Source organism: Lichenostomus cassidix, chromosome 21 (assembly GCF_008360975.1).
Source record: "Lichenostomus cassidix isolate B80296 chromosome 21, HeHo_3.0, whole genome shotgun sequence".
In the NCBI taxonomy this organism is placed as follows: Eukaryota; Metazoa; Chordata; class Aves; order Passeriformes; family Meliphagidae; genus Lichenostomus; species Lichenostomus cassidix.
In genome coordinates, this window is record NC_139501.1 from 1,621,533 (window position 1) to 1,638,791 (window position 17,259).

At 44.8% G+C, this 17,259-nt stretch overlaps 1 protein-coding gene and 1 long non-coding RNA gene across 9 annotated transcripts in view; one reads left to right on the forward strand and one right to left on the reverse strand.

Moving 5' to 3' along the window:
* Positions 1 to 17,259, forward strand: part of ACAP3 (ArfGAP with coiled-coil, ankyrin repeat and PH domains 3) — a 79,754-nt gene that overhangs the window by 46,837 nt on the left and 15,658 nt on the right. For all 6 annotated transcript variants that reach the window (XM_085080180.1, XM_085080182.1, XM_085080184.1 and 3 more), the window contains exons 10-18: positions 251 to 262; positions 5,694 to 5,806; positions 8,899 to 8,950; positions 11,286 to 11,386; positions 12,687 to 12,798; positions 13,484 to 13,692; positions 14,921 to 14,990; positions 15,227 to 15,321; positions 16,854 to 17,068. In XM_085080180.1, the coding sequence (XP_084936306.1) occupies positions 251 to 262; positions 5,694 to 5,806; positions 8,899 to 8,950; positions 11,286 to 11,386; positions 12,687 to 12,798; positions 13,484 to 13,692; positions 14,921 to 14,990; positions 15,227 to 15,321; positions 16,854 to 17,068 (979 nt within the window). The remainder of the gene's footprint in view (positions 1 to 250; positions 263 to 5,693; positions 5,807 to 8,898; positions 8,951 to 11,285; positions 11,387 to 12,686; positions 12,799 to 13,483; positions 13,693 to 14,920; positions 14,991 to 15,226; positions 15,322 to 16,853; positions 17,069 to 17,259) is intronic.
* On the reverse strand, positions 14,898 to 16,857 carry LOC146428212 (uncharacterized). Of its 3 annotated transcripts, none has more exons than XR_014856160.1 (3): positions 16,721 to 16,857; positions 15,193 to 16,606; positions 14,898 to 15,022 (listed from the first exon to the last, which is right to left on the reverse strand). It is a non-coding gene; the product is annotated as an uncharacterized LOC146428212 (long non-coding RNA). The 3 variants fall into 3 exon arrangements; XR_014856162.1 differs by having other exon boundaries at positions 15,193 to 16,190; positions 16,295 to 16,857; XR_014856161.1 differs by having other exon boundaries at positions 15,193 to 16,247; positions 16,295 to 16,857.

The window sequence follows — 17,259 nt, forward strand, 5'->3', positions numbered from 1 at the left end:
TATATAGATTATATAGATTATATTATATAGATTCTATAGATTCTATAATTCTATACATCTATAGTTTATTTCACAGTTTCATTTCAATTTCTTATTTATAATTTTACTGTTTTATTGTTTATTATTATTTGACATCTGCTTTAATTTACTGTTATTAACTTATATAATTTATACTAACAATCTATTTATATTTATAATAATAATTTATTTTTCTTTCCCTCCTTCCTGGCTTGCTGCCCTGGCCCTTCAGACCCTGATGCAGGTGAGTATTCACCTTTATTCCTCAAAATATTTCCTCCCTCTGGCATTTTTATTCCTCAAAATTTGCTGCTTTGTGTTTTCACTAAAAGCAACACAAAACCTCCTTGGCCTGGCATGGTGGAATTGTCATTTTAAAGCCAGTTGTGAGTGAGTTTGGTTAATGAAAAGTGTTAAAATAGCATTTTAAAGCCCAGTTTTGAGTGAGTTTGGTTAATGAAAAGTGTTAAAATAATATTTTTAAAGCCCAGCTGTGAGTGAGTTTGGTTAGTGAAAAGCGATAACATTTTTAAAGTCCAGTTTTGAGTGAGTTTGGTTAATGAAAAGTGATAAAATAATATTTTTAAAGTCCAGTTGTGAGTGAGTTTGGTTAATGAAAGGTGTTAAAATAATACTTTTAAAGCCCAGCTGTGAGTGAGTTTGGTTTCACCTTCATTAGAAGTGTTAAAATGAGATTTTTAAGCCAGTTCTGAGTGGTTTCACCCTCATTGGAAGTGTGAAAATGAGATTTTTAAGCCCAGTTCTGAGTGGTTTCACCCTCATGAAAGGTGTTAAAATAACATTTTTAAAGTCCAGCTTTGAGTGAGTTTGGTTAACAAAACGTGTTAAAATAAGATTTTCATTCCTTGTGTGCTGAGTTGTGCCTCAGGGAGGAAATTTGGGTTAAATAATACATTTTTTGAAGTGTTTTCAGGGTGGGGAGCTGTGAGTTTGAAGGCAGGGAGGTGACAACAACGCCAGGCTGATGTTTGGGAGCTCAGAGGGTTTAGTGGATCAATATTGATCCACATCTGGATTGATATTGATCCACATCTGGATCGATATTCCCCATCGGAGTGAGCTCTGCTGCTCCCTGGGGAATGTCAGAGTCCAGGAAATGGGAATGGAGCCAGGAGGAGTGACATCCTGGGAATGGCTTGGGAATTCTTCCATGGATGGGGAATCCATTTGTGATCCCCTGGGAAAATGTGATATTCCATGGAATGGGAATGGAATAATCAGGTTTGGAAAATGAGGAGTGATGTTCCCTGGGAATGGCTTGGGAATTCTTGTATTGATGGTGAATCCATTTGTGATCCCTTGGGAAAATGTCACAATCCAGGAAATGGAAATGGAACCACATTTGAGGAGTGATGTTCCTTGGGAATGGCCTGGGAATTCTTGCATTGATTGTGAATCCATTTGTGGTCCCTTGGGAAAATGTCATATTCCATGGAATGGAATGTTTGAGGAGTGACATCCTGGGAATGGCTTGGGAATTCTTGCATGGATGAAGGGAAAATCCCTCTGAGGGAAGGGTGAATCCATCTGTGACCCCTCAGGAATGTGATATTCCATGGAATGGGAATGGAATCAGGTTTGGAAGATGAGGAGTGACATTCCCTGGGAATGGTCTGGGAATTCTTGTATGGGTGGTGAATCCATCTGTGATCCCCTGGGAAAATGTCATATTGCATGGAATGGGAGTGGAATCAAGTTTGGAAGATGAGGAGTGACATTCCCTGGGAATGGCCTGGGAATTCTTCCATGGATTAAGTGCTCTGAGGGAGGAGTGAATCAATTTATGACCTCTCAGAAATGTCATATTCCATGGAATGGGAATGGAACCAGGTTTGAGGAGTGACATCCTGGGAATGGCCTGGGAATTCTTGCATTGATTGTGAATCCATTTGAGATCCCCTGAGAAAATGTCATATTGCATGGAATGGAAATGGAATCAAGTTTGGAAGATGAGGAGTGACATTCCCTGGGAATGGCTTGGGCATTTTCCCGTTCCTCCAAGGAAAGGGTGAATCCATCTGTGACCTCTCAGGAATGTCACAATCCATGAAATGGAAATGTAACCAGGTTTGAGGAGTGACATTCCCTGGGCATGGCCTGGGAATTCTCCTGTGGATCCATCTCTGACCCCTCAGGAATGTGATATTCCATGAAATGGGGATGGAACTAGGTTGGAGAGCTGAGGGGTGACAATCCCTGGGAATATCCCGGGCATTTCCCAGTCGGTGGTGAATCCATCCTGACCCCTCAGCTCCCCCAGAGCCATGATTTCATCCAGAGAACACAAAAATCCCTCCAGGGTGGAGCTTTTCCCTTCAGCCTGCCTGCTCCAGCAGGGAATGGAGGTCCCGAGGGGAGAAAAGGGAATGAATTCCTATCAGGATCCAAACCCAGAGCTTGGGAGAGTCCTGAGCATCCTCACTGCTGGCAGGGGTGGCTCTGCTCCTGGAGCCTTCCAGGGCCAATTCCCGGCTGGAATCACTGCTGAGGGTCACAAATGGATCCTTGGATTCCCAGCTGGAATCTCTGGAATCGCTGGAATAGCTTCCCAAGGGTGGCTCCACTCCAGGGTCCTTCCAGGGCCAATTCCCGGCTGGAATCACTGCTGAGGGACCACAGATGGATCTCTGGCTCTGCTCCAGGATCTTTCCAGCTCTGATTCCAAGCTGGAATCTCTTCCCAAGGGTGGCTCCACTCTGGGATCCTTCCAGCTCCGATTCCCAGCTGGAATCACTGCTGAGGGATCACAAATGGATCCCTGGATCTGCTCCTGGGTCCTTCCAGGGCCAATTCCCGGCTGGAATCACTGCTGAGGGATCTCCAATGGATCCCTGGCTCTGCTCCAGAGTCCTTCCAGCTCCGATTCCCAGCTGCAATCGCTTCCCAAGGGATCCTTCCAGCCGCACAATCCCTGCTCTGTGGTGTCACCGAGAGCATCCCGCTGTCCCCGCGCTCTGTTCCTGCCAGCTGTATGCTAATGAGCCCGGCTCTATGCTAATTAGCGCGGCTCTAAGCTGATTGCCTCTCAATAGCAGGGCTGTTGAGCAGGTGGTCCCCGGGGGCTAGCGCGGGTCCTGCGCTCTGTGCCACGGCCAGAGCTGCCCGGAAAGGAGGGGAGAGGGGAAGAGGTTTCCAAGGAAATCCTTCCTTCCCTGGCTGCCCCCGGGGAGGGAGCTGCAGCTCCGAGAGAGAGACAGAGCGCGGAGCTGCTCCGAGAGAGAGACAGAGCGCGGAGCTGCTTCGAGAGAGAGCGAGAGAGAGAGCGCGGAGCTACTCCTGTGCGGCTCCGAGAGAGGGAGAGAGCGCGGAGCTCCTCCTGTGCATCTCTGAGAGAGACAGAGGGCGTGGAGCTGCTCCGGGAGAGAACGCGGAGCTCCTCCTGCGCCCCTCTGAGAGCGAGAGAGAACGCGGAGCTCCTCCTGCGCCCCTCTGAGAGCGAGAGAGAACGCGGAGCTCCTCCTGCGCTCTGGGAAAGGCCGCGGAGAGAGCGCGGAGCTCCTCCTGCGCTGCTCTGAGAGAGAAAGCGGAGCTGCTGCTGTGCGGCTCTGAGACAGAGAGAGGGCGCGGAGCTGCTCCATCTCTCCGGGAAAGGCCGCGGAGCTCCTCCTGTGCAGCTCCGAGATAGCGAGCAGCCGCGGAGCTGCTCCTGCTCTCCGGGAAAAGCGGCAGAGCCTCGCTCCTCGCCTCCCTCCTTCCCGAAAATGAAGATTTTCGGCAGGCTGGAATATGTCCTGGTGAGGAGGATCGCGCGGGGATGGTGGGGAGAGAGTTGTGGGGTCGTTTTTGGGGTGGGAGTCCTTTTTAGGGTGGCAGTCCTTTTTAGGGTGGCAGTCCTTTTTAGGGTCTGTCGGTGGGATTTGGCTGGTGACACCAAAGCCAGGCTGGGCTTTGTCCAGGTTTCTTCTCCCTGGGTTTGGAAAAGCTCCGGAGCGTCGGGAAAGCCGGGAAACAAAAGGGTTTGGGATTGGGGCAGAGCTCTCCTCCCAATTCCGGCTGCGATTATCCATGGAATTCACGGGAAAATCTTGGAATTTGGGCAGCGGAATAGGACATGGGTGGATTTTTAGGGATTGGGAATATTCCCCGGGGTTGTTCCGTTCGGAATCCAGCGGCGCGATTCCCGGTTCTCCCCCGGGAGAAGTTGCTTTCCGCGCTGGGATAACGGGAGGGAAAGTGGGAATGATGTCATCGTTCGATCCGGAGAGTTATTGATCAGCCGGAGGGATTTGGGGATAAAAGCCTTTGTCTGCCGAGAGGGAAAGAATTCCCTGAGCTGCTGCTGCTGAGTGGTATTGATTGAGAAGGAAATCGTGAAATAATAAATAATAAATCATCAAATAATGATGAAATAATGATAAAATAACGGGGAGGTTTGGTGGTATATATATTTTATATTTCTAAATAAATATATATTTTAAAGATCTAAACCCATCTGAACCGATATCTAAACTGATGTAGAAATATCTGATAACTAAACTGATATGGAAATATCTGAACTGAAATGATTCCCTGGTTTGGTTTGGTTTGGTTTGGGGGTGTTTTCTGTCTGCAGAAAGAATTTCTGTCTGTAAAAATCCAATAATTGAAGAGGAAATTCAGTTTTATTCAACGTTATTTCCACCCGGAATGGATAACTGAGGGAATAAAGGAATGGATAACTGAAGGAATAAAGAGATGGAAAACTCAGGGAATAAAGGGATGGAAAATTGAGGGAATAAAAAATGGAAAACTGAAGGAATAACGCTGTGTTTTTCAGGACAGGCCTGGATCAGCTCCATTCCCACCCCAACACCTCCCAGGCACGTTGGAAATAACTCATTTTAACAAGTGCCTGTTGCCATGGCAACCGAGCATCCCCCGGGGGCTGAGATGCCTAAAATTACCCAAAGTTACCCCAAATTACCCAAAGCAGAGCCTAGACAAAGTTAAGAGATTGAGAAGCGTTTATTCATGAAGTTATTTATCATTTTATAGTGAATTAATTTATTATATATTGTATTTGTTTGTTGGTTGAATTTATTGTTTTATTTTTAATTTATTGTTTATAATTTGATTATAAAATATATTTATTGAAGGGCTTTCAGGTGCATTTAGGGGAATTACAGCCCACCCAGGGCTACACCCAAAATGGACAGCAGGTCATGGGTTTTTCATACTTTATCAGTTTTTATAAGCCCACAGGTTTTTCATACTTTATAAGTTTTTTATAAGATTATGAGTTTTTCACACTTTATAAGTTCTTTTTAAGATCATGAGTTTTTCCTACTTTATAAGTTTTATCCATTTGGATATCAAGGTTAATCCTCCAATTACACCTTCAGCTAATGAAGTCAATTACCCCAAAATTGCTCTCCCAATTAATTCACCATTATTTCCACATCTCAGGTATATAATCCAATCAGGTATTTCCTTTTCCCAGGATTTCCTGTTTCCTTTTCCCAGGATTTTCCTGTTTCCTTTCCCCAGGATTTTCCTCTTTCCTTTCCCCAGGATTTTCCTCTTTCCTTTCCCCAGGATTTTCCTGTTTCCTTTCCCCAGGATTTTCCTGTTTCCTTTCCCCAGGATTTCCTGTTTCCTTTTCCCAGGATTTCCTGTTTCCTTTTCCCAGGATTTTCCCTTTCCTTTTCCCAGGATTTTCTGTTTCCTTTTCCCAGGATTTCTCCTACGATGACCCCAAGCTGGAGTTCAACGTTGACGCTCCCAACGGGGTGGTGATGGAAGGATATCTGTTCAAGAGAGCCAGCAACGCCTTCAAAACCTGGAACAGGTCAGCCAGAATTGCATTTTTTGGGGTTTATATTCAGATTTATAGCCAGATTTACATCCAGATTTATATATATGTTATAAAATTTAAAATATACTTATTTTTTATATTTATACAAGATGTATTTTATAGATATTTTCATATATTTTCACAGATTTAGGTAAAGATTTATATATTTATGTAAAGATTGATATATATATATATATTATAAAATTTAAAATATACGTATTTTTATATTTATACAATGTATATTTTATAGATATTTTAATATATATATTTATATATTTATATACAGATTTATATATATAATATATATTATAAAATTTAAAATATACCTATTTTTATATTTATACAGTACATATTTTGAGATATTTTCCATATAGTTATATCTTTATATACAGATTTCTATATGTAAAAAATATATTATAAACTTAAATATATACCTTTTTTATATTTATACAATACATGTTTTAGAGATATTTTCATATATATTAATACAAATATATATACATATTTATATGTATAATAAAAATATAAATATTTTATATAGTACATATTTTTATAGATGTTTTCATACCTTTATATAGATTTATATACAGATTTATTTCGATTTATATACAGATTTACATAAAGATTTATATATATATAAAACCTATAAAAATATATAAAAATATATAATTTTTTAAAAATATTTCCACTGACCACTCCTGACCTCTGAATAACATCTCTGCCAAGGGCTCCAGGTTTTTCCTGCCCCAAATCCCAGTTTTTTTCCTGGAATCCTCCCCTGGCAGGATTTTCCTTCTCACCTGGATTTCCCCATTCATTCCCAAATCCATCAAACCCTCACATTGCTTTTTACCTCTTTAATATTCTGTATTCCATGACAAAAATTTATATATTTATTCCACTTTCCATGACAAAAGTCAGGGAATTCTGACATGGATTTTCCCATTCCTCCCCAAATCCATCAAATCCTCACATTGCTTTTTACCTCTTTAATATTCTGTATTCCACATTCTGTGACAAAAATTGATATATTTCTTATTTCACATTCTGTGACAAAAGGCAGAGAATTCCAACATGGATTTCCCCATTTCTCCCCAAATCCATCTAATCCTCACATTGCTTTTTATCTCTTTCACATTCTGTATTCCATATTCAGTGACAAAAACTGATATATTTATTTCACATTCCATGACAAAAGTCAGGGAATTCTGACATGGATTTTCCCATTCATTCCCAAATCCATCAAATCCTCACATTGCTTTTTACCTGTTTAATATTCTATATTCCACATTCCATGACAAAAATTGATATATTTTTTTATTTCACATTCCATGACAAAAGCAGAGAATTCCGACATGGATTTCCCCATTCATTCCCAAATCCATCAAATCCTCACATTGCTTTTCACCTGTTTAATATTCTCTATTCTGCATTCCATGACAAAAATTTATATATTTCTTATTTCATATTCTGTGACAAAAGGCAGAGAATTCCGACATGGATTTCCCCATTCATTCCCAAATCCATCAAATCCTCGCATTGCTTTTTACCTCTTTAATATTCTGTATTCCACATTCTGTGACAAAAATTGATATATTTCTTATTTCACATTCCATATAAATGGAATTTATACTCCATTTCTTATTTCACATTCCGTGACAAAAATTTATATATTTCTTATTCCACATTCCATGACAAAAATTTATATATTTATTTCACATTCCATGACAAAAATTGATATATTTATTTCACATTCCATGACAAAAATTTATATATTTATTTCACATTCCGTGACAAAAGTCAGGGAATTCCGACATGGATTTTCCCATTTCTCCCCAAATCCATCAAATCCTTTTACCTGTTCAACATCCCGGAGAATTCCGTCTCACCTCATTTCCCCTCATTTTATTTTCACCAGCAGAATGAGTAATCCATGAATAACGATGACTCAGGAATTCCCAGGATTTCCTTCCTGCTGGGAATGCTGAGAGCAGCTTCCTTGGCTTTCCCTCAGGAGGAGCAGCTTGCTAAATTTAGCCATTTTTTGGAGATATTTATTTTTTTATATATATTGGAATTATTAGGGATTTCCAAAGGGGTTGGATGATCAATTCCTTCTCTTTGCAGCTTCCCCTGGTGCTGAGGAGATTCCAGGGAAATTCCACACCATTCCTTATTTTTGGAGTGATTTTTTAATGAGAATTTAAATGGAAAATGCTGAATTCCCTCAGCTCATCCCAGGGAGCTCCTGAGATAGAAATTTTTTTAATATATATTAGAATTATCAGGGATTTCCGAAGGGGTTGGATGAGCAATTCCATCTCTTTGCAGCTTCCCCTGGTGCTGAGGAGATTCCAGAAAAAAATCCTGATTTTTGGGGTGATTTTTTAATGAGAATTTAAATGGAAAATGCTGAATTTCCCTCATGCTCATCCCAGGGAGCTCCTGGGATATAATTTTTTTTTTTATATATTAGAATTATTAGGGATTTTCAAAGGTGTTGGATGACCAATTCCTTTTCTTTGCAGCTTCCCCTGGTGCTGAGGAGATTCCAGGGAAATTCCACACCATTCCTGATTTTTGGAGCGATTTTTAATGGGAATTTAAATGGAAAATGCCAAACGCCCTCAGCTCATCCCAGGCAGATCCCACATGGATGGGATTTTTCTGAGATGTAAATTTTTTCTCAAATATTGGAATTATTAGGGATTTCCAAAGGTGTTGGATGAGCAATTCCATGTCTTTGCAGCTGCCCCTGGTGCTGAGGAGACTCCAGAAAAAATCCTGATTTTTGAAGAGACTTTTTAAATTGGAATTTAAATGGAAAATGCTGAATTCCCTCAGCTCATCCCAGGGAGCTCCTGAGATACAAAATTTTTTATATATATATTGGAATTATCAGGGATTTTTGAATGGGATTGAATGATCAATTCCTTCTCTTTTCAGCTTCCCCTGGTGCTGAGGAGATTCCAGGGAAATTCCTGATTTTTTGAGTGATTTTTTAATAGGTTTTTAAATGGGAAATCCCAGGAAAAGCTGGATTTTCCCCTCTCCTGATCCATATCCATATATTTCTCTCCCCACAGGAGGTGGTTTTCCATCCAGAACAGCCAACTTGTCTACCAGAAGAAGCTGAAGGTCAGTGAGCTGATTGATTAATTAATTAATTACCTAAGTGGTTAATTAACCCACTGGACTCGTGGCTCCTGCAGGGAGCAGGGAGGGGATTGGGATCAGAGGGACACAAAGCCATGGTTGGTAAGGAAATGGCAGAAAATGGCATTTAAAAATCATGATTTTTGAATCATAAATCATTCTTTATTTGGGTTCAATCCTTAAATTATTCCCTGTTTAGATCCAATCCCCGAGGAGGGAGTTTGGAGGATTTGGGAAGAATTTTGGCGGGTTTGGGGAAAAGTTTGGAGGGTTTGGAAAGCAGGGAGTTTGGAGGATTTGGGAAGAATTTTTCAGGATCTGGGAAGGAGGGAGTTTGGAGGGTTTGGGAAGAACTTTGTGGGGTTTGGGAAGGAGGGAGCTTGGAGGATTTGGGAAGAACTTTTTAGGGTCTGGCAGGAGGGAGTTTGTAGGGTCTGGGCAGGAGTTTGTGGGGTCTGGGCAGGAGTTTTAGGGGTCTGGGGAGGAGTTTTGGGGTCTGGGCAGGAGTTTGTGGGATTTGGACAGGAGTTTTAGGATCTGGGCAGGAGTTTCAGGGTCTGTACAGCAGTTTTAGGGTCTGGGCAGCAGTTTTGGGGTCTGGGCAGGAGTTTGTAGGGTTTGGACAGGAGTTTTGGGGTCTGGGCAGGAATTTAGGGGTCTGTACAGCAGTTTTGGGGTCTGGGCAGGAGTTTTGGAGTCTGAGCAGCAGTTTTAGGGTCTGGGCAGCAGTTTCGGGATCTGGACAGGAGTTTTGGGGTCTGGGCAGGAATTTAGGGGTCTGGGCAGGAGTTTGTGGGGTCTGGGCAGCAGTTTTGGGGTCTGGGCAGGAATTTAGGGGTCTGTACAGCAGTTTATAGTGTCTGTACAGCAGTTTATAGTGTCTGTACAGCAGTTTATAGGGTCTGTACAGCAGTTTTAGGGTCTGTACAGCAGTTTTAGGGTCTGTACAGCAGTTTTAGGGTCTGTACAGCAGTTTTGGGGTCTGGACAGCAGTTTTAGGGTCAGGACAGCAGTTTATAGGGTCTGTACAGCAGTTTTAGGGTCTGTACAGCAGTTTTAGGGTCTGTACAGCAGTTTTAGGGTCTGTACAGCAGTTTTGGGGTCTGGACAGCAGTTTTAGGGTCAGGACAGCAGTTTATAGGGTCTGTACAGCAGTTTTAGGGTCTGTACAGCAGTTTTAGGGTCTGTACAGCAGTTTTAGGGTCTGTACAGCAGTTTTAGGGTCAGGACAGCAGTTTATACGGTCTGTACAGCAGTTTTAGGGTCTGTACAGCAGTTTATAGGGTCTGTACAGCAGTTTTAGGGTCTGTACAGCAGTTTATAGGGTCTGTACAGCAGTTTTAGGGTCTGTACAGCAGTTTTAGGGTCAGGACAGCAGTTTATACGGTCTGTACAGCAGTTTTAGGGTCTGTACAGCAGTTTATAGGGTCTGTACAGCAGTTTTAGGGTCTGTACAGCAGTTTATAGTGTCTGTACAGCAGTTTAGGGTCTGTACAGCAGTTTAGGGTCTGTACAGCAGTTTTAGGGTCTGTACAGCAGTTTAGGGTCTGTACAGCAGTTTTAGGGTCTGTACAGCAGTTTAGGGTCTGTACAGCAGTTTTAGGGTCTGTACAGCAGTTTTAGGGTCTGTACAGCAGTTTTAGGGTCTGTACAGCAGTTTTAGGGTCAGGACAGCAGTTTATACGGTCTGTACAGCAGTTTTAGGGTCTGTACAGCAGTTTATAGGGTCTGTACAGCAGTTTTAGGGTCTGTACAGCAGTTTATAGGGTCTGTACAGCAGTTTTAGGGTCTGTACAGCAGTTTTAGGGTCTGTACAGCAGTTTATACGGTCTGTACAGCAGTTTTAGGGTCTGTACAGCAGTTTTAGGGTCTGTACAGCAGTTTATAGGGTCTGTACAGCAGTTTTAGGGTCTGTACAGCAGTTTTAGGGTCTGTACAGCAGTTTATAGGGTCTGTACAGCAGTTTTAGGGTCTGTACAGCAGTTTATAGGGTCTGTACAGCAGTTTTAGGGTCTGTACAGCAGTTTTAGGGTCTGTACAGCAGTTTATAGGGTCTGTACAGCAGTTTCAGGGTCTGTACAGCAGTTTCAGGGTCTGTACAGCAGTTTTGGGGTCTGTACAGCAGTTTTGGGGTCTGTACAGCAGTTTATAGGGTCTGTACAGCAGTTTTGGGGCCTGTACAGCAGTTTATAGGGTCTGTACAGCAGTTTGTAGGGTCTGTACAGCAGTTTTAGGGTCTGTACAGCAGTTTTAGGGTCTGTACAGCAGTTTTAGGGTCTGTACAGCAGTTTTAGGGTCTGTACCCACCTCTCCCCAGGACGTGCTGACGGTGGTGGTGGAGGACCTGCGGCTGTGCACCGTCAAACCCTGCGAGGACATCGAGAGGAGGTTCTGCTTCGAGGTCGTGTCCCCAACCAAGTGAGTCTGGGGTCCCCAGGGGCAGCTGGGCTGGGCCTGGGGCTGGGGAAATGGGATTGGGAAAGGGTTTGGGAAGTGGAAATGGGAATGGAAATAATGGAAATAATGGAAATAATGGGAATGGAAATAATGGAAAAATGGAAATGGAAGTGGAAATAATGGAAATGGAAAAATGGAAATGGAAATAATGGAAAAATGGAAATGGAAATAATGGAAAGGGAAATGGAAATGGAAATAATGGAAATGGAAAAATGGAAGTGGAAATAATGGAAATGGAAAAATGGAAGTGGAAATAATGGAAATGGAAAGAATGGAAAGGGAAATGGAAATGGAAAGAATGGAAATGGGAAAATGGAAATGGGAATGGAAATGGAGAGAATGAAAAGGGAAATGGAAATGGAAATAATGGAAATGGAAAAATGGAAATGGGAATGGAAAGAATGGAAATGGAAATGGAAATAATGGAAATGGAAATAATGGAAATGGAAATGGAAAGAATGGAAAGGGAAATGCAAATGGCAATGCCATGGCCTCCACCCCAGAGTCCCTGAAAGCTCCTCAGCATCTCCATGAACTGCATCTGATGGTGTAATTAGAGATGGTAATTAATACAGGAGGCTCAATTATAGAATTGCAGAATTAAAATCAGCTCCCAGAGCTGCCTGGAGGGTTTGGAGTGGGAAAAGTCCTGAGACTCCAACCTTTAGGGAGAATTTTTGCCTTAATTTTGGAGAGAGAACCCCCCAGGCTCTCCAACCTTGTGGGGTTAATTTGTCTCCTTTTTTCCTCCATTTTGATGTTTATGCCAAGGATGAAAGGGAACAAAACCTTACCCCAAATATCCCCTGTGTCTCTTTGCTCTTCCACCTCAATCCCTGATCTTTTTTTCATTTTTACCTGGAATATTTGAAGAGGGAACACCTCAAGCTCTCCAACCTTATAGGGATAATTTTTGCCTCAATTTTGGAGTGGGAACACCTCTGGTTCTTCAACCTTTAGGGTGAATTTTTCCCCCCATTTTTTCCTCCATTTCAATATCTCCACCAAGGACGAAAGGGAACAACCTCTCTCAGAACATCCCCTGTGTGTTTTTGCTCTTCCCACCCCAATCCCTGATTTTTTAAATTTTTCCCTCAAGGTTTGGAGTGGGAACACCTCTGGCTCTCCATCCTTTAGGGTTAAATTTTCCCCTATTTTTCCTCCATTTCAATATCTGTACCGAGGACGAAAGGGAACAACCTCTCCCAGAACATCCCCTGAGTGTTTTTTCTCTCCCCACGGCATTCCCTGTTTTTTCCAGGAGCTGCATGCTGCAGGCAGACTCGGAGAAGCTGCGCCAGGCGTGGATCCAGGCTGTGCAAGCCAGCATCGCCTCTGCCTACCGCGAGAGCCCCGACAGCTACTACATCGAGGTGAGCCAAACCCATGGAAAATCCCAAATTCCCTCTTCCCCTCTCCAATCCGCCCTGGATTGCTCTTCTCCAGGTGTTTTCCAGGTGTCTTTTTTGTGATTTTGATGCCTAAAAAATGCTACTGGAAATAGAGGCTGAGACAGAGTTAGGAGAATAAAAAGCAGATTAATTTATTAAAGGTTTTTATGGTACGTTCAGGCAAACGAAGCTCACTCGAGAGACTGCACCCAAAAATGGACACAGAGTCATGAGATCTTCCCATTTTATAAATTCTGTCCTGTATTGGGCCTTAATTCTCCAGCCTGAGGTGATGATGTTAGCCTGCTCCCCAAAATCCAGTTTTTTACATATTTTTGAGCTCTGAGGCAGCAAAGTCTCCTTGGATTTCTATTGGGAGGAAATTATTTTGGCAAAACTATTCCTCTATTCAGAGGAAATTATTTTGGCTAAATTATTCCTCTATTCAGAGGAAATTATTTTGGCTAAAGGTGCTGGGAGCAGAGATTTTAGCGTTTCTATACTGCACCAAGTTACAGACACACAAAGAGTGAAAATTAGAAATTCTTCAGCATGGATTTTCTCTGGGAACAGAGATTTTAGCGTTTCTATACTCCACCAAGTTACAGATACACAAAGAGTGAAAATTAGAAATTCTTAGGCATGGATTTTTTGTTTTTTCCCGCAGAGGTTGGACAGGACAGCCTCTCCCTCCACCAGCAGCATCGACTCAGCCACGGATTCGCGGGAAAGGGGTGGGAAAGGGGAGAGCATCCTGCAGAGGGTGCAGAGCATTCCTGGGAATGACCTGTGCTGCGACTGCGGGCAGCCCGATCCGCGCTGGGCCAGCATCAACCTGGGCATCCTGCTGTGCATCGAGTGCTCCGGGATCCACAGGTCAGGGGGCCGGGAAAATGGGCTGGGAGGGGCTGTGGGATACTGGGGAAAACGGGCTGAGAGGGGCTGCAGATTCCTAGGAAAAACGGGCTGGGATGGGTGGCGGGATCCTGGGGAAAATGGGCTGGGATGGACTGTGGGATACTGGGAAAATTGGGTAAGGATGGGTGGCGGGATCCTGGGGAAAATGGGCAGGGATGGGCTGTGGGATACTGGGGAAAAATGGGCTGGGGTGGGCTGTGGGATCCTTGGGAAAACCTGCTGGGATAGACTGCAGATTCCTAGGAAAATGGGCTGGGATGGGCTGTGGGATCTTGGGGAAAACAGGCTGGGACAGACTGCAGATTCCTAGGAAAAATGAGCTGGGATGGGCTGTGGGATACTGGGAAAAATGGGCTGGGATGGGCTGTGGGATCTTGGGGAAAACAGGCTGGGATGGACTGTGGGATCTCAGGAAAAATGGGCTGGGATGGGCTGTGGGATACTGGGGAAAACGGGCTGGGAGGGGCTGTGGGATACTGGGGAAATTGGGTGAGGATGGGCGGTGGGATCCTGAAAAAAATGGGCTGGGATGGGCTGTGGGATACTGGGGAAAACGGGCTGGGATGGACTGCAGATTCCTAGGAAAAATGGGCTGGGATGGGTTGTGGGATCCTGGGGAAAATGGGCTGGGATGGGCTGTGGGATCCTGGGAAAATTGGCCAAGGAGGGGACTGCAGATTCCTAGGAAAAACAGGCAGGGATGGGCTGTGGGATCCCAGGGATGGGCTGCAGATTCCTAGGAAAAATGGGCAGGGAGGGGCTGTGGGATCCTGGGAAAATGGCCAGGGATGGGCTGCAGATTCCTAGGAAAAATGGGCAGGGAGGGGCTGTAGGATTCCTAGGAAAAACGGATAGGGATGGAATTCAGATTCCTAGGAAAAATGGGCAGGGATGGGCTGTGGGATCCTGGGAAAATGGCCAGGGATGGGCTGCAGGATCCTGGGGAAAGTGGTGGAGCTGGAACTGCAGCTGCTGGAATGTTTGTGCCGATGGATTCTGTAGGGATTGTCCCTGAGTATTGGGTTGTGCCGAACATTCCCTGCTTTAGCTCCAGCTGGATAGAGGGACAATTAAAAACCACGTTCATTTTGGTGGAAAAATTCTGATTTTTATCTCATTGTCACAATTTGGGATTTTTTCCTCTTGGGGTTTTTAACCAATTCTGGTTTTCCTTTGGGCTGCGCAGGAGTCTGGGGGTTCACTGCTCCAAGGTGAGATCCCTCACGCTGGATTCCTGGGAACCCGAGCTGCTCAAGGTGAGTGGAACAGAGGGATTGGTTATTCCTGCCTGGAAGGAGGCAATTCCTGCCCTGAGGTTTGGAATTCCTGCCCTGGAAGGAGGGAATTGCTCTGCTGAGGGTTGGAATTCCTGCTCCAAGGGTTGGAATTCCTACTCTGGAAGGGGGGAATTCCTGCCCCAGGGTTGGAATTCCTGCCCCGAGGGCTGGAATTGCTCACCTGAGGATTTAATTTGATTTAAATTCATTTGCAGCTGATGTGTGAGCTGGGCAACAGCACCATGAACCAGATCTATGAGGGGCAGTGTGAGGAGCTGGGGCTGAAGAAACCCACGGCAGGGAGCTCCAGGTGAGCTGGGAGAGCCAGGCAAGCCCGAAATCCATGGAAAAGCAGGTCAGGAGGGCTCCAAATGCACACACAGATCCTGGGGAATCCCCAAAATCCATGGAAAAGGAGGTCCAGAGGGCTCCAAATGCACTCACAGATCCTAGGGAATCCCCAAAATCCATGGAAAAACAGGTCCAGAGGGCTTCAAATGCACACACAGATCCTAGGAAAGCCAGGCAACCCCAAAATCCAAAGAAATCCAGGTCCAGAGGGCTCCAAATGCCTCAGGACCCCCCATCCCATCCCTCTGACCCGAGCTGGGCTCTCACAGAGCCTCTGGGGCTTTGGGAGGTGTTTGGGAATCAGGAATTGTAGGATTTTCTCTGCCCTGAGATCTCCCAAACGCCCGGAACCCCCGGTGGTCCCTGAGGCTGAACCTCTCATTCCATCCTCATCCCACTCCCAGCAACCCTCTGCAATTCTTGGTTGTGCTTGGAGACATTTTGGAGTTGGAGAAACCCCAATTTTAGGTGGCCAAACCCCTCCAGACGTTTGGAAGTCTGAGAAGCCTCAGTTTGAGGCCTCAGGAGGCTAAAACACCCCAGATATTTGGAAGTTGCAGAAACCCTGAATTTAGGCCTCAGGTGGTCAAACCTCCCCAAATATTTTTAAGTTTGAAGAGCCTCAATTTTAGGCCTCAGGTAGCCAAAACACCCCAGACAGTCTGGAGTTGGAGAAGCCTCAATTTTAGGCCAAAATGCCTCAGACATTCTGAGGCTGGAGAAACCTCAGTTTTAGGCCTCAGGTGGCCAAAACGCCTCAGACATTAATTTGGGGAAACCCCAATTTTAGTTGGCCAAACTCCCCAGACATTTGGAAGTTTGACAAGCCTCAATTTTAGGCCTCAGATGGCGAAACCTCCCCCAATATTTTTAAGTTTGAGAAGCCTCAATTTTAGGCCGAAACGCCTCAGACATTTTTAAGTTGGAGAAACCCCAATTTTAGGCCAAAACACCTCAGACGTTCTGAAGTTGGAGAAGCCTCAATTTTAGGCCTCAGGTGGCCAAAACACCTCAGATATTTTGAACTTTGAAGAGCCTCAATTTTAAGCCTCAGGTGGCCAAACCTCCCCAGATGTTTTTAAGGTTGAGAAGCCTCTTTAGGCCGAAATGCCTCTGACATTCTGAAGTTGGAGGAACCCCAATTTTAGACCAAAATGACTGCAACATTCTGAAGTTGGAGAAACCCCAGTTTTAGGCCAAAACACCTCAGACATTCTGAAGTTGGAGGAACCCCAATTTCAGCCCTCAGGTGGCCAAACTGTCCCAGCCATTCTGAAGTGTGAGAAATGCCAATTTCAGCCCTCAGGTGACCAAAACACCTCAGACATTTTGAATTTGGAGAAACCCCAATTTTAGACCAAAACACCTCAGACATTCTGAAGTTGGAGGAGCCCCAATTTCAGGCCCCAGCTCAGCGGCTCCATCCCCTCACGGCTGCTCTGCCCAAACCCCACCACCATGTTTCCCCATCTCCGTGCCGTTCCCCCTCAGGCAGGACAAGGAGGCCTGGATCAAGGTGAAGTACGTGGAGAAGAAGTTCCTGAAGAAGCTGCCGGGCGGGGAGGCTCTGGCTGATGGAGAACGCAAGCCGCGGCGCTGGAGCGTCAAGAAGTGCCAGAGGCACAACAGTGGCTCCAGAGCTCCTCCTGCCCGCAGGAAATTCCGCCAGGACGCCGGCAGTGCCTCTCCGGCCATGCTGTCCTCAGGTGGGCATGGCACCCCCTGTGTCCCCTGCAGTGTCCCCAAGCCCTGGGAATGCTGCTGGAGCAGCCCTGGCTCTTCCAGGACCTTCCTGGCTCTTCCAGGACCTTCCTGGAAAAACGGTGTGGCACAAAGCCTTTTCCAGAGGCTTTAAAAAGCTTTTAAAACTATTTCCTGAGGTTTTCCAGCTGCCCCT